Genomic DNA, 25,895 nt, shown 5'->3' on the forward strand with positions numbered 1-25,895 from the left:
GTCAGTGGGACGCCTCGCATTGGGCGCTCACGGGAAGACTACAAATGAAGCTGTGCCGGGTGATATGGGCTGGACTAGTTTTGAAGTGAGGGAAGCTCGCAGTAAAATTGAGTATGAAGAATGACTGAGGAATATGGAAGAAAGTGATTGCGCTGGGAGAGTGTTGAGGTATCTGTACAGGAAAAACATTGATTCGCAGTGGACGAAAAGAACTAGGAAGCTTACCAGCAAGTATGCAGCCTAAAAGCAGTGAAGAAGAAACTAGGAATTGGCAAGAATCAGATGTGTGCGTTAAGAGACAAAGCCGGCAATATCATTACTAATATGGATGAGATAGTTCAAGTGGCTGAGGAGTTCTATAGAGATTTATACAGTACCAGTGGCACCCATGACGATAATGGAAGAGAGAATAGTCTAGAGGAATTCGAAATCCCACAGATAACGCCGGAAGAAGTGAAGAAAGCCTTGGGAGCTATGCAAAGGGGGAAGGCAGCTGGGGAGGATCAGGTAACAGCAGATTTGTTGAAGGATGGTGGGCAGATTGTTCTAGAGAAACTGGCCACCCTGTATACGCAATGCCTCATGACCTCGAGCGTACCGGAATCTTGGAAGAACGCTAACATAATCCTAATCCATAAGAAAGGGGACGCCACAGACTTGAAAAATTATAGACCGATCAGCTTACTGTCAGTTGCCTACAAACTATTTACTAAGGCAATCGCAAATAGAATCAGGAACACCTTAGACTTCTGTCAAGCAAAGGACCAGGCAGGATTCCGTTAAGGCTACTCAACAATAGACCATATCCACACTATCAATCAGGTGATAGAGAAATTTGCGGAATATAACCAACCCTTATATATAGCTTTCATTGATTACGAGAAAGCGTTTGATTCTGTTGAAACCTGCGTAGTCATGGAGGCATTACGGAATCAGGGTGTAGACGAGCCGTATGTAAAAATACTGAAAGATATCTATAGCGGCTCCACAGCCACCATAGTCCTCCATAAAGAAAGAAACAAAATCCCAATAAAGAAAGGCGTCAGGCAGGGAGATACGATCTCTCCAATGCTATTCACAGCGTGTTTACAGGAGGTATTCAGAGACCTCGATTGGGAAGAATTGGGGATAAAAGTTAATGCAGAATACCTTAGTAACTTGCGATTCGCTGATGATATTGCCTTGCTTAGTAACTCAGGGGAACAATTGGAATGCATGCTCACTGACCTGAAGAGGCAAAGCAGAGGAGTGGGTCTAAAAATTAATTTGCAGGAAACTAATGTAATGTTTAACAGTCTCGGAAGAGAACAGCAATTTACAATAGGCAGCGAGGCACTGGAAGTGGTAAAGGAGTACATCTACTTAGGGCAGGTAGTGACGGCGGATCCGGATCATGAGACGGAAATAATCAGAAGAATAAGAATGGGCTGGGGTGCGTTTGGCAGGCATTCTCAGATCATGAACAGCAGGTTGCCATTATCCCTCAAGAGAAAAGTGTATAATAGCTGTGTCTTACCAGTACTCAACTACGGGGCAGAAACCTGGAGGCTTACGAAAAGGGTTCTACTTAAATTGAGGACGACGCAACGTGCTATGGAAAGAAGAATGATGGGTGTAACGTTAAGGGATAAGAAAAGAGCAGATTGGGTGAGGGAACAAACGCGAGTTAATGACATCTTAGTTGAAATCAAGAAAAAGAAATGAGCATGGGCAGGACATGTAATGAGGAGGGAAGATAACCGATGGTCATTAAGGGTTACGGACTGGATTCCAAGGGAAGGGAAGCGTAGCAGGGGGCGGCAGAAAGTTAGGTGGGCGGATGAGATTAAGAAGTTTGCAGGGACGACATGGCCCCAATTAGTACATGACCGGGGTTGTTGGAGAAGTATGAGAGGCCTTTGCCCTGCAGTGGGCAACCAGGCTGATGATGATGATGATGCAGCCTGTAGGGTGGGCAACACAGCAACAAAGAACGTCAAGCTGAAAGTCAGTGAGGCTGAGATAATCTCATGAATGGCGGCAGTGGAAAAGAAACCTGCCATGACTAACTGTTTAAGAGGAAAAAGACGAAATTAGGAAAGAAACAATTATGATAACTCAAAGCGAAGTTGACTACTTTTCGAAGCGAGATCAGGATGCCTTAGAACACACACTTATAAAGCGAGATAAAAGAAGGAAGAAGAAGCATGTGCTTGCTGCGGTAAAGCTAGGGAAACGATGGAGCATGTTTTATTGGAATGTGAAGATATCTGCCCAGCGGTCGGTTTAGGAATCACTGGCCTCCTTGAAGCCCTTGGGTTCAGCGAGAGCATGGGGAAAGTAAACGTGTCCGCAATAGAGATTAGTAAGAGCCGATTGGAAGATTGGTGGAAGTAGGGAAACGACAAATGACGAAGGCGTACAAAAAATATCAGTCCTTCCACTCTGTGAAGAAGGATAACCAGCGAAGCTGTGTATGCGGACCCGGCATTGCACTATCTTTGGGATCGGCCCACGTATGGGGAGTGCTTAACGCCTGCTTCACCTCCACCGCGGGTCGGGCCGGTATTGCACTATCTTCGGGATCGGCCCACGTATGGAGAGTGCTTAACGCCTGCTTGACCTCCGCCGCGGGTCGGGCCGGTATTGTACTATCTTCGGGATCGGCCCACGTATGGGGAGTGCTTAACGCCTGCTTCACCTCCACCGTGGGTCGGCCCGGCATTGCACTATCTTCGGGAGTGCTTAACGCCTCCTTCACCTCCGCTGCGGGTTGGACCGGTATTGCACCAGTTTCGGGATCGGCCTGCGTATGGAGAGTGCTTAACGCCTGCTTCACCTCCGGCGCGAGTCGCCCCGTCATTGCACTATCTTCGGGATCGGCCCACGTATGGGGAGTTTTTTGCTTACCACGGCAACGACGCGAAACTTTCCTTGGACGGTAGACGTATACAGCTTCGCTGTAAATGTAAGTTGACAACAGGGATTCAGAAACTTTGGTTATCGGAATTCATCGTGGGTTTAGCGAAGCTTTCTTTTCCCTCTTCCTTCGCCAGAGACCGATTGGTAGCATATCATATCACCCTCCACAACCGCGAAATGCGGTCGAGATATCCTCCCCCACACGAATCCTTAACGAAATTCCAGCAAATTACCTGGCGCCATCTTCTGGCACAAACCTTCCTCTCTCCAGCTTTTCTCGCCTTGGTTCATGCAGGCCTATATCGACAGGAATGTACGCTCTGCGGCGCGTCCAGAGCCGCAGAGCGTACTGTTTTTTACTTTTCGTGCGGCAAAAAGTAGTTTGGGCAGACGGGACGCTGCCTTAACATCCGTCTTAGGGAGCACCAAGGTGCGATCAGGAGTGCAACTTGCTCGAATCTGGCTGCGCGTTGTAGAAATTGCTTATGCAAACCTGTGTTTGAACAAACCGAAATATTGTATAAAGATGTATATCAAATCAACCGCGAGATTGTGGAATTGTGGAAGCCTACTTCAGGCATGTCTATCGCTCCAGACTTCTATCGCTCTGCATCATAATGAAACTGAGTTTTTGAATGACAAGATAAGCGGACACCCTTTCACCAATTGTAAGCGTCATTTCACACGTGATTACATTCTCTGTATATTTAATCAGTTGTTTGAAAAAATAAACCAGTTATTAGTCTGCGCTCGTATCGTGTACTTCCTTTTGTCTTTCGTCCGGGTTGCGCTACCCACCTCTAGGAACACGTCCATCAAAGCATCCAGCATGGAATGCTTCGCTTACATCGATTCCCACAATGCGTGGGATGCGCATAATTGTTTTCTTTCCTTTTTTTCTCCTTTAACATATGCACAGGACATTAGGCAATAAAGTAACAAGAGCTTGGTGGCGCAACCCACCTCCCCGTGCCAAAGGGGACGCTCATAACATCCATCCATCCATCCATCCATCCATCCATCCATCCATCCATCCATCCATCCATCCATCCATCCATCCATCCATCCATCCATCCATCCATCCATCCATCCATCCATCCATCCATCCATCCATCCATCCATCCATCCATCCATCCATCCATCCATCCATCCATCCATCCATCCATCCATCCATCCATCCATCCATCCATCCATCCATCCATCCATCCATCCATCCATCCATCCATCCATCCATCCATCCATCCATCCATCCATCCATCCATCCATCCATCCATCCATCCATCCATCCATCCATCCATCCATCCATCCATCCATCCATCCATCCATCCATCCATCCATCCATCCATCCATCCATCCATCCATCCATCCATCCATCCATCCATCCATCCATCCATCCATCCATCCATCCATCCATCCATCCATCCATCCATCCATCCATCCATCCATCCATCCATCCATCCATCCATCCATCCATCCATCCATCCATCCATCCATCCATCCATCCATCCATCCATCCATCCATCCATCCATCCATCCATCCATCCATCCATCCATCCATCCATCCATCCATCCATCCATCCATCCATCCATCCATCCATCCATCCATCCATCCATCCATCCATCCATCCATCCATCCATCCATCCATCCATCCATCCATCCATCCATCCATCCATCCATCCATCCATCCATCCATCCATCCATCCATCCATCCATCCATCCATCCATCCATCCATCCATCCATCCATCCATCCATCCATCCATCCATCCATCCATCCATCCATCCATCCATCCATCCATCCATCCATCCATCCATCCATCCATCCATCCATCCATCCATCCATCCATCCATCCATCCATCCATCCATCCATCCATCCATCCATCCATCCATCCATCCATCCATCCATCCATCCATCCATCCATCCATCCATCCATCCATCCATCCATCCATCCATCCATCCATCCATCCATCCATCCATCCATCCATCCATCCATCCATCCATCCATCCATCCATCCATCCATCCATCCATCCATCCATCCATCCATCCATCCATCCATCCATCCATCCATCCATCCATCCATCCATCCATCCATCCATCCATCCATCCATCCATCCATCCATCCATCCATCCATCCATCCATCCATCCATCCATCCATCCATCCATCCATCCATCCATCCATCCATCCATCCATCCATCCATCCATCCATCCATCCATCCATCCATCCATCCATCCATCCATCCATCCATCCATCCATCCATCCATCCATCCATCCATCCATCCATCCATCCATCCATCCATCCATCCATCCATCCATCCATCCATCCATCCATCCATCCATCCATCCATCCATCCATCCATCCATCCATCCATCCATCCATCCATCCATCCATCCATCCATCCATCCATCCATCCATCCATCCATCCATCCATCCATCCATCCATCCATCCATCCATCCATCCATCCATCCATCCATCCATCCATCCATCCATCCATCCATCCATCCATCCATCCATCCATCCATCCATCCATCCATCCATCCATCCATCCATCCATCCATCCATCCATCCATCCATCCATCCATCCATCCATCCATCCATCCATCCATCCATCCATCCATCCATCCATCCATCCATCCATCCATCCATCCATCCATCCATCCATCCATCCATCCATCCATCCATCCATCCATCCATCCATCCATCCATCCATCCATCCATCCATCCATCCATCCATCCATCCATCCATCCATCCATCCATCCATCCATCCATCCATCCATCCATCCATCCATCCATCCATCCATCCATCCATCCATCCATCCATCCATCCATCCATCCATCCATCCATCCATCCATCCATCCATCCATCCATCCATCCATCCATCCATCCATCCATCCATCCATCCATCCATCCATCCATCCATCCATCCATCCATCCATCCATCCATCCATCCATCCATCCATCCATCCATCCATCCATCCATCCATCCATCCATCCATCCATCCATCCATCGCTGCACCGCCTGACCATTGAAGGCTGCTTATAGGGGGCCCATCACGTGAACCTTAAGACTCTGCGTACGGATAAGAATGTTTGGTTCTCGGTATAATTTAACCCGCACTTGTCTGGGTGCTTTGCCAACCGTTCTGTTGACATTTTCTCCCGGCATGCATAGGCTAGTTCGGCTGTTCCTTATACGTTTATCTACTTTGTTGCAGCGTGCAAGCGCGGCTGTCAGGTCGAACGTTGCTGCCGTGCCTGTTCTTGAAGTGCGCGAGCAGAGCGTTTCGGTGAAAGCTACCGGGATGATGATGTGCTGGGACAACTTTTATAACCTCAATTTTCACAAAGTGGTGCTCTCTCTTAGTTTCTTTCCTTCCACCATGGTTATGCATGCCTGGCAAAACATCGCGGAAGCTGCATGTATATTAAACCAATAATTTCACCGGACCCTGCACAAGCCAGTGCGTTTGCAGTGACTGACAGTGGGAGAGAGAAAGCATCCGAGATAAAGAGCAGCTACTGAGCATAGTGTTTCAGGGCCCTTCTAGCTGCCTATACGCTAGCAGCGAAACTATGACCACGTTGTGTGCGCTTAAACTACAAGATTGAATAAAAAAATTGGCTGAAGGCTTAGCTTGGTTAAGCCTGGAAGATTGCGAAAGCAATACCCTTGGCTGCGCCTTGGTTCGGCTGATGGTGTGGACATGGTTGCCCTTTGTTAAACTTATGGCTATACATCATCCGACATAGCGCAGGGCAGCGCGCCGACCACTGCGAGGAGCCGAGCTGTAGCCCCATTTATCCTCCTAGCGTGACGTCACACCAGCGAGCGCCGTCTCTCGGTAGCGCCGCAGCAGCGGCGCGCAAGGCTTCACCTCCACCATCGATGCCGCGAGCTGGGGCCCCGTCTCTCGGTCTGGCGTGACGTCACACCAGCGAGCGCCCTCTCTCGGTAGCGCCGCAGCAGCGGCGCGCAAGGCTTCGCCTCCACCATCGATGCCGCGAGCTGCGGCCCCGTCTCTCGGTCTGGCGTGACGTCACACCAGCGAGCGCCCTCTCTCGGTAGCGCCGCAGCAGCGGCGCGCAAGGCTTCGCCTCCACCATCGATGCCGCGAGCTCTCTCGGTCTCAATCTCTCGGTCTGGCGTGAAGTCACACGGTCACGTGACGCGCAGCTGTGTAAGGAGGCGCCACGACCACCGATGGGCCGCAAGTGCGAGCAGTATTGCTTTCGCAATAAAACAAGGTTGAATAAAAAAAATTTGGCGAGTATTTGTTTGCTGTCAGGAATAAAATGTATACACCTCGCCAGGCAGTGTTCCATCGAACCCTGGACTAACCACAAGATTGTAGGCTAGACGTTGCTTGTGTATGCTATTCTCGTTTTAGGCCTATTATGTCGCACTGAACTTCAGATCCCTTTTACGATTATATTCACAATGCACGTGAACTTATGTCGTAGAGCAGGCATCACTGACGCCACGCTTTCAGGCCAAGAACTGATGCATGCGATCAAAGAGGCACCGGCAAGCGAGCATCGACGCTCATCCTGGTCACGTTTTCATCACTATGTTCTTGCGATGAAAAGTTCCGCCTCAGCATCACTGCTGTGAAAAACAATGCCTTCCTTTGCCTGGGTAGTGCTAGTAAAGATTTCATTATGGGGTTTTACGTGCCAAAACCACGACCTGATTATGAGGCACGCCGTAGTATATAAGAGACTGGAAATTTGGACCACCTGGGGTCTTCTTTAACGTGCACCTAAATACACGGGTATTTTCGCCCCCATCGAAATGCGGCCGCCGTGGCCGGGATTCGATCCCGTGACCTCGTGCTTAGCAGCCCAACACCATAGCCACTAAGCAACCGCGGGAGGTGTGGCGCTGGTACTATTAGGCCGAAAATGTCTATAGGCCAAATGATTAGGCATGCAGTGACGCGCATGGGGCGCACCGCTGTTCCAGAGAGCACTGAGAATACGTGCTGCGGTGTAATCGATTCCACTGGAAAGGTCCACTGCGCCTCCGGTGTTTGGAAAACTGAAGCCGCTAATAATAATAATAATAATAATAATAATAATAATAATAATAATAATAATAATAATAATAATAATAATAATAATAATAATAATAATCTAGAGCTTATTCAGAAATTGCCATAGTGCTTTGCGCTACGCAAGACAAATTTCGATCATCCCGAGTCAGAAAACAATAAAATAGGACAATTTGATTTCTGAACCAAATTAGGTTACCGTAAAAGCTGCGGCTGCTGAGTGCATATAGGAACACTGAAAGTAGTTTAAAACAGGTGTGCTAGTAGAAAGCATTGAAATATGCATTATCGCGTGGTCACCGACGTGTCTAGTTTGAGCCGCTAGTCCTGTCCCAAATACAGTGGCTCTAGCCACTGTCAAGTTCTAGCCACCGTATTCCAACTGATGTGATGTCAGCAATTCATGCACTACAAGAGCGCATGCGTCAATGCCTGAGTGACATGACGTCACGCCAGAGTTTGGCTACTTCAACGACTAACTCAATAAATGTACGTTTTCCTGTTCCTGCGTCCATTACTTCAGTGGCGACGAGGACGATTAACCCCCACGGCCAGGGTAAAGCATGGCGGCGCAAGCCGGGCCGCCTATTTTTGACGAAGGGGACGACAAGTGGGACGCATATCAGGTGCGATTAGAAGCTTTTTTCGAAGCCCACGAGATTGTCGATCCGAAGAAGCGTCGGGCCTTACTTGTTGCCGCCCTTAGTACCAAGACGGTAGATCTCCTGGCAGGCCGTTGTGCGCCTGGCAAGATTCAGGATCTGACGTACGAAGCAGCAGTTCAAAAACTGGCCGAGTACTTTGCAACTAAAGGCAACGAGATAGCGGAGTCTTATCAGTTTTTCACAAGGAATCAGCAGGCTGACGAGTCGATAAGTGTTTCGGCCAGGCGCTAGAGAGAATGCTGCACGACAGGCTTGTCTGCGGTCTACGGGATGCTGGAGTGCGTCGTAATCTGCTAGCAATGCACACGCTCACGCTGCAGGAAGCAGAGGATGTGGCGCTAGCCGCTGAGATGGCGGCACGCAACGTACAACAGATGAGAGATGGACCAATCGGAGAGGGCGTCCACGCATTGCGAACGAAGCAAGAGCGGCAGTTCTTCAGAAGACCACAGCCAGACAGGATGGCAAAATCGAACAATGAAGTACAGACCGGCTGCCTTTGCTGCGGAAGCGACACCCACAAGACCGCCAAATGCAGGTTCCGCCGCGTTGAGTGTTTCTCTTGTCGGAAGAGGGGACACCTGGCTTCAATGTGCAATTCCAAGCCACGCCAAGAAAACGTAGCTCACTGTGAGGAACCTTCCTCGGACAGCGAGGACTACGGACAGTTCCTGTTACACCTCCGTGAGTCGTCGACAGGACTGGTTCGGCCCATATGGCGAACGTTACAGTGGAAAGGGGTGCCTGTGAATATGCAAGTGGACACAGTGTCAATAGTGACATGGCCAACTTATGCCCAGCATCGCCACCGCTGGCCCAGGCTCGACAAGTCGTCGTTTCAACTGAGTTGCTTCCTAGGGAGACTACCGGTGAAAGGACAGCTGACAGTTCCTGTCACCTACTATGGGAAAACCGCCAACGCGACGCTAGTGGTGCTCGGCTGTACAGGCCCAAACCTGTGTGGGCGAGACATAATTCAAGCATTCCAGCTGACTGGAGGCCCAGTGCTCAACGTGGACGTCAACGACGGTAAGCCGCCAGCTGCTGACCAAATTACCATTGCTGCTACGTTAAGGGCGGAATATGCCGATCTGTTTTCGCTAGGGCTAGGATTAATCAAGGGGCCTCCGGTTCATCTACAGTTACGCGAAGGAATAGTACCGCGATTCTGTAAGGCCCGTTCTATACCGTACGCGCTACAAGAGCCTGTAAATGCAGAAATCGAAAGGTTGGCTGACACGGGCATACTGACGCAGGTCGCCAGCGCCGAGTGGGCGGCGCCACTCGTTCCCGTCATCAAGGACGGCTCCATCCGCTTGTGTGGCGATTTTAGAACGACAGTCAACACAGCATGCCAACGGAACAATATCCGCTGCCAAAGATAAGGGACATATTTGCGAAGCTCAGCGGAGGGGGAAGTATTCAGTACAGTAGATTTGAAGGATGCATACAACCAGCTACCAATAGATGACGCGACAAAGCTGCTGGTGGCAAACACGCCAAAAGGGTTGTTGGAAGAACTGTTGCAAGGTCTACCGGATGTGCAAGTGTACTTAGACGATGTGGTGGTCGCCGAGAAAAGAGGAAATTGTGACACGTTGCGCAAGGTGTTCCAGCGGTTCAGGGAGGCCGGTGTTAAACTTCACCCGCTCAAATGCAAATTCCGTCAGTCGGAAGTGGAATTCCTTGGTCACCGCATTGGCGCAATAGGCCTGAGACCAAAGACTGAAAACATCGACGCGCTCTTACGAATGCCTCAACCTACGTGTGGAACGGAACTTCGCGCGCTACTAGGTCTCGTTACGTATTACAACGCATTCTTGGGGAACTTGGCTACAGTGCTTGCGCCGTTATATGAGTTAAGAAAGAACAGGCCTTGGCAATGGGAAGCTAAGCAAGAAAATGCATACGAGGCAGTGAAGCGGTTGATAAAGGAGGTGCAGATTTTGACCCACTATGACCCCACAAAACCACTCATCTTGGAAACGGACGCATCCTCATGCGGTATCGGGGCCGTCTTGTACCACAGAGTGGACGGCGTAAACCAACCAATCGGGTTTCGATCTCGCACCCTCTTTTCAGCCGAGCAAAATTATGCTCAGATTGAGCGCGAAGCCTAAGCGGCGGTATTCGGCGTGACGAAGTTTCGCGAATATTTGCTGGGAAACCAATTTACATTGGTCACAGATCATAAGCCGCTGATGCGTCTTTTTAGTCCCGATAAACCAATACCACCCTTGGTAACAGCAAGGATACAGCGTTGGGCACTTTTACTCGGTGGATACAAGTATTCCGTTGAGTACAAACCGGGAAAGGACATAATTGTGGCTGACGCATTGAGCCGTCTTCCCCTGCAAGCGCCACATGATAAGACAGTGAAGTCAATGTTGAAAGATGAACAGGAGTACGTGCTGCTAACAGACCATCTGAACACAGGGGTGGTGTCGTCGCACAATTTGGTCGAAATGACGGCACGTGATGGCACGCTCATGGCAGTTATGCGTTACGTTCGGGAAGGCTGGCCAAGGAAATTGCCGGCAACACAAGAAGCATTACGACCTATGTTCCAAAAGAAAGACGAGCTGACATGCAGCCATGGTATTGTTTATTGGGGCCATCGGGCCGTGATACCCGTCGCAGCTCGGGAATCAATGCTGCAGCTGGTGCACGATACCCACCAAGGCATGTCGGCGATGAAAAATCTGGCACGAGCACTTTTCTGGTATCCCGGACTTGACAAGGATATCCAGAATATCGTACACGCATGTGCAGTGTGCCAGCAAAACTGCAGCATGCCACGCGCGCAAGAGCCGGTTCCGTGGCCGGACACATTTGAGCGATGGTCTAGAATCCACGTTGATTTCGCAGGACCAGTCGAAGGACGAATGTTGATGATCGTAGTGGATTCGCATACCAAATGGATCCAGGTTGTTCCGCTTAAAGTAACCAGCGCAGATAAAACTGTTGAAGCGTTGCGGGGCATCTTCAGCAGATTTGGGTTGCCACGAACAGTTGTCTCCGACAACGGGGCCCAGTTTACAAGTAGACAGTTCCGCCAATTCGTGGAAGATAATGGCATAGTACACATACGATCTTCTCCATATCATCCGCAATCCAATGGGCTGGCAGAAAGGGCAGTACGCACTGTTAAAGGTCTGCGCAAAAACGTGCATGGTACCCTTGAAAGGCGCCTGGCCCGATGGCTACTGCGTTATCGGCGCACCCCACTCCAAAACGGAAAGACACCTGGCTTCTTGCTTCTTGGTTTCGAACCACGTACTTTGTTGGATACTGTGGTGTCACGGCCTTTTTCTGCTGCAGGAGCACTTCCGCGCAGACACTCGCCCGGACAACCGGTCTGGTGCAAGGACTATAGGGCAGGTGCCAGCTGGAGACCCGGAGTGATACAGAATACCAGGGGCGCCCGCCTGAGCCCGGTCAAGACGGAGGATGGGGAACTATGTGAGCGTCATGAAGATCAGCTACGACACCGCGCGGAGGCTCAACAACCAACATCGTTGGACGAGGAAGGCGCTGAAAGAAACGGAGGGTTAGCCCCACCAAACGAAGATGCAGAACCTCTGGCGGGCTTTTCGGGTACCAGCCCCAATTCCTCGGCTAACGAAGAGCACGAAACGGGAGCTGCCAACACTGGAGTTCCGGAAGAGCACGACACGGGTACTGCCAATGCTGGACCCCTGGCAGTTCCAATTCACCGATCAAGCCGGCGTCGCAAGGCGCCAGACCGTTTCTAGAGCTCCTCCCAAGGGGAAGGAATTGATGTGATGTCAGCAATTCACGCACGCCAAGAGCGCATGCGTCAATGCCTGAGTGACATGACGTCACGCCAGAGTTTGGCTACTTAAACGACTAACTCAATAAACGTACGTTCATTCCTGTTCCTGCGTCCATTACTTCACCAACATTCCTTGTTTGTTGGGGAGGTCCTACTGGATTGTCCATACGCTTCCTCTGGCCGTGCAGCCTATAGAGCACTTCCTTGGACTATGCCGTTGACGCAGCCATCGCTCCCGATGAAGGTATGCAGGGTTGTAACATACGTCACTGAAGCATATAAAGATTAGCCACGACAAGCTTACTCATGTAGGATGCGCTAACAAGTCATGAATTATTTATAAAACCGATTTGACGCTGCCGAGACTTGATGCACGACCGGGTCAAGTATATATCTTTGCATGGGCTGCCTGAAACAACGCCTATCCAAGGCAATGACAAGCGTGTGTCGTCAGACAACACGGCTCAAAAGAGTTCAATTTTTCTGAAACGGAACGGTGGCGCCATCTGTAATCTGGCGCGACTTGTTTCACCGTGTTTTGCCGTAGCAGTGACAGATGGCACCATCATTCCACTGCAATGACATCGATAGTTGCCTATGTCGCTTCATCCTTGGATATCAAAAACCAATCTCAAGAATAGTGCGTCGAGATAACGCCTGAACTTTCTTTGCGAGATCCGAGTTGAGATAAAGTGCAGCGAAAGACTACGGCACCATTCATTTCCTGGGAAGGCAGCAAACTGGTTAGGAACGCCTACCCGTTCGGCCTGAAGCAGTAAGGCCTAGGCAGGCCAGATGATGGTTGTGGTAAACATTTATTGTGATTGAGCCTTATATTACAATACCACTTGTGAGGGGGCTCAGGAGCGCGTAGGGTGGACGGGAGTTTGTGGCCCTCGGCGACCCTCAAAGCCCAGTCCACCAGACTTGTTTGGTCGGCTGTGTTGGAACTAGACACCGTGGTCTCCAATCCATCGACTTCAGTGAGTTGCCACTCAGATTGTGACTGGAGCTCAGGGCACATGAACATTATGTGATGGAAGTCGGCAGTCGATATAGGCCTGGATGGACATGGTGCCGCCATGTCGGGCGATGACGTAATTTCAGTTACATTCGGAAGTATGCGGGAGCCCGTGACAGAAATCGCATCTGCGGTACAAATACGAAACCACAGGTGGCATGTTTGGGCGATCAATTTCAGAGAAACTTTCACTTTCGCGAGATTTCATATGAGCATTGTCATTTGTTGGGCGTCTTGGTAAACTGAAAGCATATTTAGCGCCAGAAAACAAGGACGGAAGGGAGACGACACCACAATGCGCTAACTTCAACAACTTGATTTTCAAGTTATTGAAACAACTTGAAATCAAGTTGTTGAAGTTAGCGCATTGTGGTGTCGTCTGCCTTCCGTCCTTGTTTGCTGGCGCTAAATATGCTTTCATGATTTCATATGACTAGCGCATAACGAACCGGCGTCAATGGACGACAGCGTTCCTGGCACAACAGTCTTGCCAGTGGCAGGAAGGAACGCTGTCGCCCGTAGGCGACGACGTGTCCGGCGCCAGTCACACGGAATCTCGAGAAAGTGAATCTGCAAAAGTTATCCTGCAAGAATACCAGCCCAGATATTATGTCATTACTCCTAAGTTATTCAAATACAAACTACATACCAATATAGCTATGAAAAAAAAATTTAGTTGTGCAGACCTGACTGCGAAACCATTAGCGTATCCCCACGGTGGCGTTCTTGAAGATATACGATGGTTCCAGCAGGGTGAAAAGACGCGAGCACAAGTAAGACACACGACGAACGGTGGTTGGAACACTCCACAGACCACACAACGAACGCTCCTCCTCCTACTTGTGCTCGCAGCTTTTCACCTTGCTGGAACCATTATAGCTTTACTATACACCAACTCGCCGAGCTAAGAACCCTACTTGACTAACGGTGACTGCTGAACGCAAAAGTAAAAACTACGCAGCGCTTCAACCACAACGACATAAACTCATAGCGAGTGCGGGAGGTGCATGCAAGGTCCGCAACGTCTAGTCACGGCACCCTTCTTGGTGTGATGAAGGCGAAGCGCGCTGCGTCTTGTCTACTACAACGTTCCTGACTCACGTTGGAACGGCATAAGCCTGTTTCACATGGTGCGAATTTGACTGGGTTTTCGCACTTGTGAATTCGCAGATGCGGCAAATGGGCCATCGGACCCTTCGTGCATGCGATTTTTCGATGTTCCCAGTGCTAAACTTCTCTGCGAAAACGCACATGTGGCAATGACGGGGAACCAATCACAACGTGGATGGTAGACACGTCACTGTGGCCTTACTACTTCATTTTTGCTTTGCTAAAGTAACGCACTCAAACACAAAGAACTTTCACGAAAACAGTCTCTAAGTTGGTTTACTTTGTTCTTACCGAAGCAAACTGACGCCAAGAATAATTTAGTCCTCCGCTAGGTGCTCGAAAATGCCAAAAACTGCAGCGACCGTGTGGGTGAATGTGAAACTGCAATAGGAATTTCGCATTTGCAGAAATCGTAGCTGCCAAAAACTCACGTGTAAAATCGCACCATGTGGACCTGGCTATACCCGAACACCGCAGCCTATTGCCCAGCCACCCACAATGCCTTTCGCGACAGCGCGATACCGAGCAAAACGCGAAGGTGCTCTGTGACGCAGCGCCCAATGTCTTGAACGCGGCACTTTCTGGGGCACGTAGTAGTGAAGGCGGAATCCACATCGCGTGCACGACGTCGTTCCCAAATGAGATACACGACCGCGAAGACCGCATTAAATTTGTCCACGTCGGCGTTTTCAACAACGAGACGTGAAGGCGTGAAGCGCCCGCAGCATCTCGCTCACGTCAAATCTCCGTGTAGTCTATCCTAACAGTAGACCCAACAGCGATACACGACGGTGAAGCCCGCAACGTTAGCACACGTCGCCGTTCTCGACAGCGATACGCAAAATCGTCGAGCGCCTGCAGCATCTCGCGCACATCTTCGCGACGTCGTTCCCAACGCGACACAATATGGCGAAGGCCTCAACATTGGAGGAAGGAAAAAGATAGGAGCCGGTATCACAGAAAACACATGCAGCATACCGCATCTAAAGCACCTTGATAATTCGAAAGTAGCGACACTCTCCTCCTCGATTTTCCTCGCCCGCCGGCTGCGAGCGCTGCGCACGGCACGCTGATACGATCTCGACCGGGTGAGGTGTGTCTTCACCGCAAGAACCAGGAGACGACGACGAAGCCGAGCATCGTGATAATGAAATTAAAGTATGAAAGGCTGTATTCACTTCATACTTCATGTACTTTCATGTACTTCATCACTTTTTGCTGACCCTTTGATCAGCTTTTTGCCTTTCTTCTGCAGCTCTTTGCCTTTCTTCTGCAGCGTTTTGTTCAGCTTTTTCAGCTCGTTTTGTATCTGTCTCCATGTTTCTGTAATTTCGTCCTCAAGAGCCCCGCACTTCTGAATCGCCTCAGCAAGCTGCGGCCTTCTCTGACTTTTCCTGACCTCAATACCCAGTGCTTAAGTCTATGGTCAATCCCGAACGAGGACTTTCTTACTTTGCCGTGACGTGAAGCTTTCAACAGGAGCCTGCACGTACAGAAACTAATTTGCAGTTTTAGAAAACACACGAGCTAAAACTTGGCAAATTCTCAAAGAAAGTCAAGCGCTCACCATTCTGCTGCAGCAAGGACGAAGGGTGGAGTACCCCATTGCTGCCAAACAGTTAATACGATCTCGACCGGGTGAGGTGGGCCTTCACCGCAAGAATCAGGATACGACGACGAAGCCGGGCATCGTAATGATGAAAAAAACTTGAAAAGATTGTATTCACTTCATTGGTACATGGTTGTGCCTCTTATCCGAGACTCGACCGGTTCTGATTAACACGGGGGCCAAGAAGGTCTTAAATAACCCATTGCGGTCTTGTCGCTGTCCTCTTGGGGAGCCTGTGGAAGTATTAGTGCTTTCGCCACGTTCTGCCGTCGACGCTCTCCTGCCCTTCGGGTTTTCTTCTTTTCGTCCTTCCCTTTGTGTCAGCTCGGGGAATAAAAGGGGTGACACTGTTTCGGAGAAGAGAGTCGACATGGGAACGTACGCCTGCATGTTTCTCACATTTGACAGGTAGATCACAGCGCTTTTTCTCCTGGGCTCCCGCGGACGGGCCGCAGCATTCTATGGATGCGCGTTATTTTGGGCCAGTTGCGCGCACCAGTGGTGTTGAAAACTTTCAGAAATGCTGATAACAGCATCGATAATGCTGAAGGCAACGTTTATGGGTAGGTTTTTCTTTTTTTCTTAAAGCCATATGAACGGGTTACACTGATGTAAAAGGAGCTTGAGGCGAGTTCTATACTCCAGACAATTTTTCTGCCACATGATGAAATTCTTTACTTTGTGCGTCTGATATACTAGATATCTAGTATATCTAGTTTAAATACTAGATATCTAGTATTGCTTGTGGCACATGCCTCTGCGTGTGGTTTATTAAGCGAAAGCCTTAGATCTCTGTTTCAACGTCGCGTTGTGAGGTATAGAAAATATAACATGTCCCAAGGAAGGCCGGAAGCAAACCAAAGCGTGTCCAGCCGTGTATGAGAGATGATTATTGATTAGTAAAATTAATGGTTGATTTGTGACTGTTCAGATGGATTAAGGTGTATTAAAGAGGATTCAGGTGTATTAAGGAGAATTAAGGTGATTAAGGTCTATGAAGGTGGATTAAGGTGCATTAAAGAGGATTATGGTGCATTAAGGAGGATTAAGGTCCATGAAGGAGGATGAAGGTGGATTAGGATGAAATACGTTGCAGTGATAAACATTATTGCCTGCAGAATATTCTCTGCATTACTAAATCATGACTACAATCGTCATTTATTGCTCAACCTTCGTAATCAAAGCGCATTCATGCAATGATCTAGGCTCGTGTTAAATCAATAGAAAAAGTTCCCCACAGAACAAAACCGCAGGAAGGTGGTTTTGAAGCATTTGCTATTAAAGAGATGATTTCCGGCTACCGCCTAGATGTCGATATCAACAGCAAGCGTGCACGATCATGTGAACACCCCTTGCACATTGCTTGTATCCGTTAGTAAACCAAATAATAATCGTCGCCCACTCATGCCTGCGTGGAAGTGCAGTTCAAAGCAAATTTCAAAAAGCCAAGGTTTCCTTGGGTATCGCCTAAGAGACGCGAATGCGAAAGCCTTGTAAAGCCTACTGTAATCAACCTTAATCCACCGCCATCAACCTTAATCCACCCTAATCCTCATTAATCAACCCTGATCGGTCTTAATCCTCTTTCATCAACCCTAATTCACCGTAGTCCACCCTGATCGGCCTTATCCTCCTTCATCCACCTTAATCAACCCTAATCCTCCTTAATCCCCGTGCATGCACCTTAATCCTCCTTTATACACCTTAATCCACACTAATCACCTTAATCCAACCTAATACTCTTTAATCACCCTAATCGGTCCTAATACTCCTTCATTAGCCATAATTCACCTTAATACACGCTAATCTTTCTTCATCCACCTTAATCCTTGTTTATGCATCTTAATCATCCTTAATACACCCTAATCAACCTCAATCCTCCCTAATCCACCTTAATCCGGTCACTAATGAATCATTAACTTGGTTAATCATTAATCTTTTATACACGGCTGGACATGCTTTGGGTGGCTCCTGGCCTTCCTGGGTCACGCGACATTTCCTGTTCATAACGCGACCTTGAAACAGATCTGGAGGCTTTCGCCTTAAAACTTAAAAAATAAAACGCGATGTGGACTAGCTACCGCTCATCACTTGCAATACCACGGGTATACTTGCCACTAATTTTTTCAGGGCCTTCATTCATTGTATGACTGACGCACACATCCACGTAAGTTGAAAATAATAGCTCCTCTACAAGCCGCTATTTCGATTTTCAGAAAAACGGGCAACGATCCTAACAATAATGAAAAGTGCGATCGAGAGGCTGTATCATCGCGCATAATTGTTCGCAGTGGAACACAACCTACAGAATATCAACAGTTGGCGACGTGCGAGGTGATGGAGTCCCAGCAGAATATTAAGCATACTATTTATATAGTTATATATAATATTAAGGCGCAAGCCTTTAGGGGCTCATGAGTGTCCGGGCGCAGTCCGTGGTGGACGCAGGAAAGCGGTGATCACCGGCGAGGGGAGCAAGGAGAGGAGGCGCCATGCCAGTAGCGCTGTGCGAGTGGGCGCGTGGGTGAGCGCAGGCATGCGCGTGGGGGTGCGCACACATCGGCGACAAACCTTGCAGCCATATGGCTGTGATTGCATCCCATGCTCGCGGCCACGGCGGCGTCCATTCGCACAACAGTTCACACAACAGCAACAGAGGCAGTCATAGATAGGCTTTCGCCTATCGTAGTTTAGCTCAGCAAAGTGCCCATAGATTTTTGTTATATTATAGTTATTATATACTATATTTATGCAACATACAAACTGTCGCAGCAAAAGCTCTGGTGAGCAGGCCGGAAGAATGAAAAAAAAAACATGCAGCATTAGGAGATGATTTGAATACGAGCAATAACAAAGACGCCTCACCTCGCAAACAACACTGCTCTTTGTCGGAACAAAGTTCTTTCGACCAATGTTGATGCAGCCTTTGCTTCCTGCGCAAGCCGTCACGCTTTCCTTGTGGCATCATAAATAGTGCATCACCATCGTCAAACTTCTTGCTGCAGTTATAAGCGCGACAGCACGGCATTGCGCTAGCACAGAGAGCAGGAAACACAGCGCACAACGTTCGCTACGACGAGCTAAAGCGCCGAGCCAGCCGGGATGAGGAGAAAGATGGCGCGAACGAAATAGAAAAACAGAAGCAAAACGCAAGATCCGCGCGTTTCCAAGGGCAACGGCAGGGAGACCAATCTTCGTGCAGAAAAACGGGCGCAAGACCGCTTCCCGCAGGGGAGGGGGGGGGGGGGGTTACGCACCAGAGGTAACAAGGAGGCGAGGAGGTTGCGCTGGCCGCGGCAGAGTTCACAGAGTGGCGGTACTTTCAAATTATCAAGGAACTTACCGCAACGTGATTGAAGCCAAACCTGGTGGCCGAACACGTGATCACACGTCAAAGTGCGCGGTTAGTTCCATTAAAGTACCTAAACAAAACTAAAAGGTAGCGACATTCCTCCTCGCCCGGCTTCTCCTTCTCCTGGCCTTCTCGCAGCTCGCTCCTTCTCTCTAGCTCACCCCTCGCAGTTTGGTCGTTCGCTCGGAAGCCGCCCATAGAGTTACACGAGGTGAGACATTAAAAAATTGTTGTTGGGTGCTTGCGCATAAGTTTTTGCGTATTTAAGGCTTGATTATTCTGTCTGTGCTAGTAGCGGTGGCGGAACGCTATGAAACTGGCAGAAGGAGGTATTTCTGGTGCTTTTTCGGCGCGTAACTGCGCGCGTGTTTCGCGGCTTCTTGTTGGCCGCCTGCTTCCAGTTAGAAGAAGGCTTTTGAGGCTAGTTTGGTGTTATGTCGTCCACAGCCATGCATTGTACTCGTAGGCCAAAACACTGTCGCGGCTTGCACAGATCAACCCGCTTCGCGAGTTATTTCTATTGCATTGATCAAATTCTTTATGTGGATTTCTAAAGACACTTGCGCGGCGTGAAAGGGCTGCGATTAAGGTTTCGTCGGTATACGCCAAAGGCGATGCGCTTGCGTGTGTGCCCAGCACTATGAGCTTTGCGAATGAAGCATCTCGAGCAATCCTAGACAGCCCGGGACGACATAGAAGAGGGATATGTTTTCAGCTCCTGGATTTGCTTTCGGAGCTCGCAAGACACAAAACCATGGCCTTCAAGATCTGGCGTTTCGAGCTGTTGCTTCGACGGAGTCATCGGAGTGAGATTTGGACATTAGTTATGTACAAATTTCCACCGTCAAATGTAGCCAGAAAGTAGCCAAACCATGCTTTTAGATTGCCTGGGGTCTCTAAAAGTAGCCAATTTGGCGAGAAGTCGCCAAACCTGGCGACCTCGAGCAAGCCGCAAAATCGTCGAACGCCCGCAGCGTCTCGCACAGGGCACATCTCCGCGACGTCGTTCCCAACGATGGCGAAGCCCGCAACCTCCACGTCACCGTTCTTGACAGCGAGACGCGAAGGCGCAGTGCGCCTCCCGCGTCACGCGTATACAGCACTTTTCGCGACAACGAGACTTGTGAAGGCTTTCGAGTCTGCGGTATCGTTTTCTATAACGAAACACGATTGCGAACCGCAAAGCGTTCTCGACCAACAGCGAGACGCAAACAGGAAACATCGCAGCGTCTCACCCACGTCACCCTCCTCGAAAGCGAGAGGCACGAAGTCGAAGATCTCGCCCACGGTGATCGTATCGAAAGCATTTTATGCGAAGGCCAAGTCCGCAGCCTCTTCATGGTACCCTTACCGGCAGTGAAACACACGCTCTCTCGCGTCCCACGGCATTTGCTCTACAATGTCGCACCAATGTGCACCAACGTCCGCCACAAGGCCGAAAAAAAAGTTAAAAAAAAAGAACGAAGAGGAAATGAAAAAAAAAAACGGAGTTTGGGGAATAATTAATTTGTGAAGCGAAACCTGAAATAAATCATCGAAAGAAATCTGCCTCCACTCCACCCTGTGAAAGTGGAGTACAGCGTTAAAAAACCAGCAAAAAAAAAAAAAAAGACATGACGCACACAGGAAACATATAAGAAGACAGGAGAGAGGTTGTACTGCCAACTGTTTATTCGACAGAACAGGGCTCTAATATATAAAGGGCCCTCTGTCACATGACCATCGCACAATCGGTACTATCACAACCAACCGTCAAGGAAAAAGTAATTCCAAAGGCCGCATGCTCCTTCTATCTTCCAAGGCATCTCACATCTATCGTTATCTAAGCCCAGTGATGAATATGTCAGCAATACCAATGTCAGATAATCGCAACAAAACCAGAGTCAAAAACAATAAAACAAAATTAACAGTACAACAAAGCAGTAAACCAACAACCAGGAACACTTATAGTGCCTAAGAAAACGAACTGGCCAAACACACCAAGCAACACAGTAAAGCGAAGCTGGTGCAGACGTTAGAAATGTACCACCACCTAAACTGACGTTAGACGACGTTACAAAACCACTACCACAAGCAACATGCGTCACGCGTGCATGCAGAAGTGCAGCATACTTGCTCTAGACCGTCCGCCAAGCGCAAGTGCCCTATTGAATTAAATTATTGTTTAGAAGTAAATTGAAGATTGAATTGAAGATTAAGAAGTTTACAGGGACGACATGGCCACAATTAGTACATGACCGGGGTTGTTGGAGAAGTATGGGAGAGGCCTTTGCCCTACAGTGGGCGTAACCAGGCTGCTGCTGCTGCTGCTGGTGATGATAGAAGTAAATTGCGTCAGAAAATCCGTAAAGTACGACTTACACACAAGCTGCAGGCATGATAGCTTCTGACTGTTATTCGAATATACAAAACATATATATGTTACCCGGAAACGGAAAGCCAAAGGCCATTTCCAGCTGCCGTTTGAAGTCTGTCCGAGTGGCCGTGGCTGCTAGGTGGCGGTACCCTTAGCACAGCCACGGCCGCTGGATTAAAAAAAATAATCATATCGTGGTTTTGGCACGTAAAGTCCCCTAATTTAATTAACTTCGATTAGTTTAGTAACGCATTTGCGCTATGCGGAGGGCCCACTAGAATGAGGATGTATGCTGTGACACGGCCGCTGGATTAAAGAAAAAAAAGCTTTTTTTTTATTTAGCGGCCCTGGTACAGCACACATCCTCATTCTAGTAGGCCCTCCGCATAGTGCAAATGTGTTACTAAACTAATCGAAGTTAATTAAATTACGGGGTTTTACGCGCCAAAACCACGATATGATTATGAGGCACGCAGTAATGGGGGACTTCGGAATAATTTGGACCACCTGGGGTTCGTTAACGTGCATCCAAATTAAAGTACATCGGTGTTTTCGCATTTCACCCCCATCAAAATATGGCCACCGTGGCCGGGATTCGATCCCGCGACCTCGTCTTTAGCAGCCCAACACCATATAGCTAAGCCGTTAGCCTCTAGTTGGTCGGGATTTTTCGTGGCGTGCTTACTAAAAAAAACGGCAGCTGGAAAAGGGGTTTGTCTTTCCGTTTCCGCGTAACATAGTTATGTTTTGTATATTCGAATAACAATCCGATGCTATCATGCCGACAGGTTGTGTGTAAGTTGTACTTTACGAACTTTCTGACATTTTAACTTGAGAAATTTGCTTAGTAGCTATATCATCTAAGCAAATTGTTCAAATTAAAATGTGTCGGAAAATTCGTGAAGTACGACTCACACAGAACCTGCTGACATGATAGCATCGAATTGTAATTCGCATATTCGAGAAAACATATCCACTAAGCAAATTTCTCAAAGTAAAATATGTCAGAAAATTCGTAAAGTAAGACTTACACACAACCTGCTAACATGATAGCATCGGATTGTAATTCGAATATTCGAGAAAACATACTTCTGTTACGCGGAAACTCACACAAACTTCTTTTTCAGCTGCCGGTTTTTGGGTGAGCACGCCACGAAAATCCTGACCAACTAAAGGCTAACAGCTTCGCTGTAAAAGGCGCAAGGAAAGAAAACGCGATAATACATGATCACCTGTGACGCCCTCCCCCCTGAATTTTTCTTCTTACAGAATGAACTCGTACTAACTCGCACGACAGTCTTAACCCTAAATAATCACAAGGAGCAGAGGTCTGGATCAAAGTTTCGTAGGAAACTGTATGGGCTGGAGGACAAGCATAGCGATAGCGAACGCAAACTATCATATATAGCCTTTCTTCCTTTTCACCCTTTCCTTTTTTTTTTACAGCGAAGCTGTATATGGCTAGGGTTCCGTGCATTTTTGTTTTCTGTGAACAAAAACTATAACCATAAATGGCTCATATACCCGTAGGCATTCATACTCCCGTAAGCAAGCAAAAAATACAATGGCTCATAGCCCCGTAAGGCAGAGGCGAAGTGTTCTCTCTAATCACGCATGCAACATACAGAAACAACGTGTCGAAAACTGTCATCATCAACGGCTCATACCCCGTGAGCAATGGCTCATACCCTCGTGGGCAATGGCTCGTACCCCCGTAAGCAAGCAACAAATGCAATGACTCGTAGTCCCGTAAGGTACATGGCTACCCGTGTTGTCGTTGTCGGCGATTTCAATGTGGATGTCTCGGTACCGAAAAGGGAGCGGTTTACACGTTCCGTGTTGCACACACATCCCTTGCGATGCCACACCGATCCGGCCCAACCGACCACCCAGCGGCATACGCGCATCGATTTGACATCATCAAAGAATGCGATTGCAGTTGCGAGTGAAATAATGACCACCGTGCAAGACAAATGAGTGTGCGTACCTTTCCTCACGATGACCACCCACCAAGACAATGAGTTCGTACCTTTGTTCAAAATTATGTGTCATCACCGTGTCATGTGTTAACAGCTTCGCTGGTCAACCATCTTCGGAGTGGAATGGCTTTTTTTTTTCGCCTCACTGTTTTCCACCTCAAAAGTGTAGCATTGGTCCAGCAATCGGAGCCCCAAGTTATAGCGCCGAGCTTTACTTATGTCCATGGTGAACGAGTATTGGCCGGTGCATCCAACGTGCTCACGACGGGCACTTCGCATTAAGTTTCCAATAACACTTACTCGCGCTAAGAAAACAAATACAAAAAAAAAAAAGGAATGTCTCCCTCTCGCAACGCTTAGTTGGCGGCGCATCGCGATTGCTTGCGACACAGCAGCGGCGTGGACATGTCACGTGTGATACACGTGTATCACATGTGATACACGTGTAACATGTCTACGCCCCCGATGCGAGCTGCCGATGAGGAGACGAAGCCAACACGGCAGCACTCACCTGGCAGTGCATCTCTATGTGACCGCTCTCGTGGACGTGCTGAAAGTGCGCCTTGTGCGAACAGCCGTTGTGCTTGTGGAGTGCACTAGACCGCAAGGCTCCAGTCTTACGCGTCACCTCCTGCAGCAGGTCTGGTCGATCTCTAACAAAGGAGTCGTTGCGAAAGACGTGCACGTCCGGGCCTTCAGTGCTGCTCGCAGAGACTCTGTAGTGAGGGCTGACCTTCCGGAATCCGTACAAATTGAGCTGCCTTATGAAACTGGTGATGTTGTTAGTCTTGAAGATGTCGAGGCGATTGTCAAGATAGTCCGACTGGAACTTTGAGTAGTCAATCACTATGGCTGTGCCGTCCGTGGACCAGGCAATGGCGCCCGACGTACATTCGTTGACGATCTTCCACAATTTCTTGGGAAATCGTAGCGTGAGCAGCGGCTGGTCCTTGGAGGCAGAAGAGGGCTGCGCCTTCTTCGGAACCTCCGTAGAATGCATGGCTTAAGAGTAGAGCAACACGAACGCGTCTCGGTGGAATTCCCTGCCTTATGTAGGCTACGGACGTGGCTCGGCGCGAGCTCTCTCCCCCTATGGACAGCTATAGGCGCGAGCGCTGGAATCCGGGAGCTTTGCAGCGCCACATGCGGGTGCATTAATTACCTGTGTGTCCGAGCTTCATTTAGAGGAATCGGATAAGCAGGTGGGCAACCAGAACAAGCATGTCTGCGTTGCATTGTTTCTATAAAAAAGAAAGAGAGAGACACAGCCAAGGACCCTAAAGCATCTTCGCCGGTACCGCACTTGGTTTGATATCTTCTGTTGGGCGCTGTACGCTGTGTTTCCACTTTATTCCGCATGTTTCATGTTCAGTTCCCTCTGGCACTGGTGGCACCGTGGATGTCTGCGGCTGGTTGTCGTCGGCGTGGAGGGAACATCAGTGCGATGTGCATTGTCCCACTTGACGTGAACACGCTTCCAAGGCCTTTCCGATCCTGCCGTGCAAGCAGGAATTATTTGGTGACAAAGCCATGTGCGTAAGCAGGCTAGGTTAACAGCCTGTTATATGTGCCGGTCCTTTCTAACGGAAAGACGCTGGAGTGCTTGGCCAACTCCGATTTCCCTATTAAAGTACAGGTAAAACGCAGAAATGCTATTGTGAGACAACCGCTGGACCGATTTGAATAAAATTTGTTGCATTTGAGAGAAAAGCCGAACTATACTGACTCTAGGAAGCATAATTTTGATTTAGGACCTCGAATTTTTTACCAAAGCTTGCGGAAAGTCGCAAGTTAAAAATAAAATGAAACACGAAGTTTACAAATCTGTGACTCTGCACCCCAAAAACAGATATCGCAGTTCTATAAAACTAGATCCCTTACAGCATCTAAAGCGGACAAACTTGATGTATGAATTTACAACTTACGTGAAATTATTACAATGTTTTCGAGGTTTTCGCAAAAGTCATACTAACAAGCTACTGGCATATTTCGGAGTGGTGTATAATACATGATTTTTGTCCGCTTTAAGATGAATTATTAGGTGCAATT

At 48.7% G+C, this 25,895-nt stretch overlaps 1 protein-coding gene across 1 annotated transcript in view; it reads right to left on the bottom strand.

Moving 5' to 3' along the window:
• Positions 1 to 25,547, bottom strand: part of LOC126546209 (uncharacterized) — an 83,117-nt gene extending 57,570 nt beyond the window's left edge. Inside the window, exon 1 of the mRNA XM_050194361.3 lies at positions 24,358 to 25,547. Within this exon, the coding sequence (XP_050050318.1) occupies positions 24,358 to 24,846 (489 nt within the window). The 5' untranslated portion in view covers positions 24,847 to 25,547. The remainder of the gene's footprint in view (positions 1 to 24,357) is intronic.
• Between the last annotated feature and the right edge of the window lie 348 nt (positions 25,548 to 25,895).

This window comes from Dermacentor andersoni, chromosome 1, assembly GCF_023375885.2.
Source record: "Dermacentor andersoni chromosome 1, qqDerAnde1_hic_scaffold, whole genome shotgun sequence".
NCBI classification, from domain to species: Eukaryota; Metazoa; Arthropoda; class Arachnida; order Ixodida; family Ixodidae; genus Dermacentor; species Dermacentor andersoni.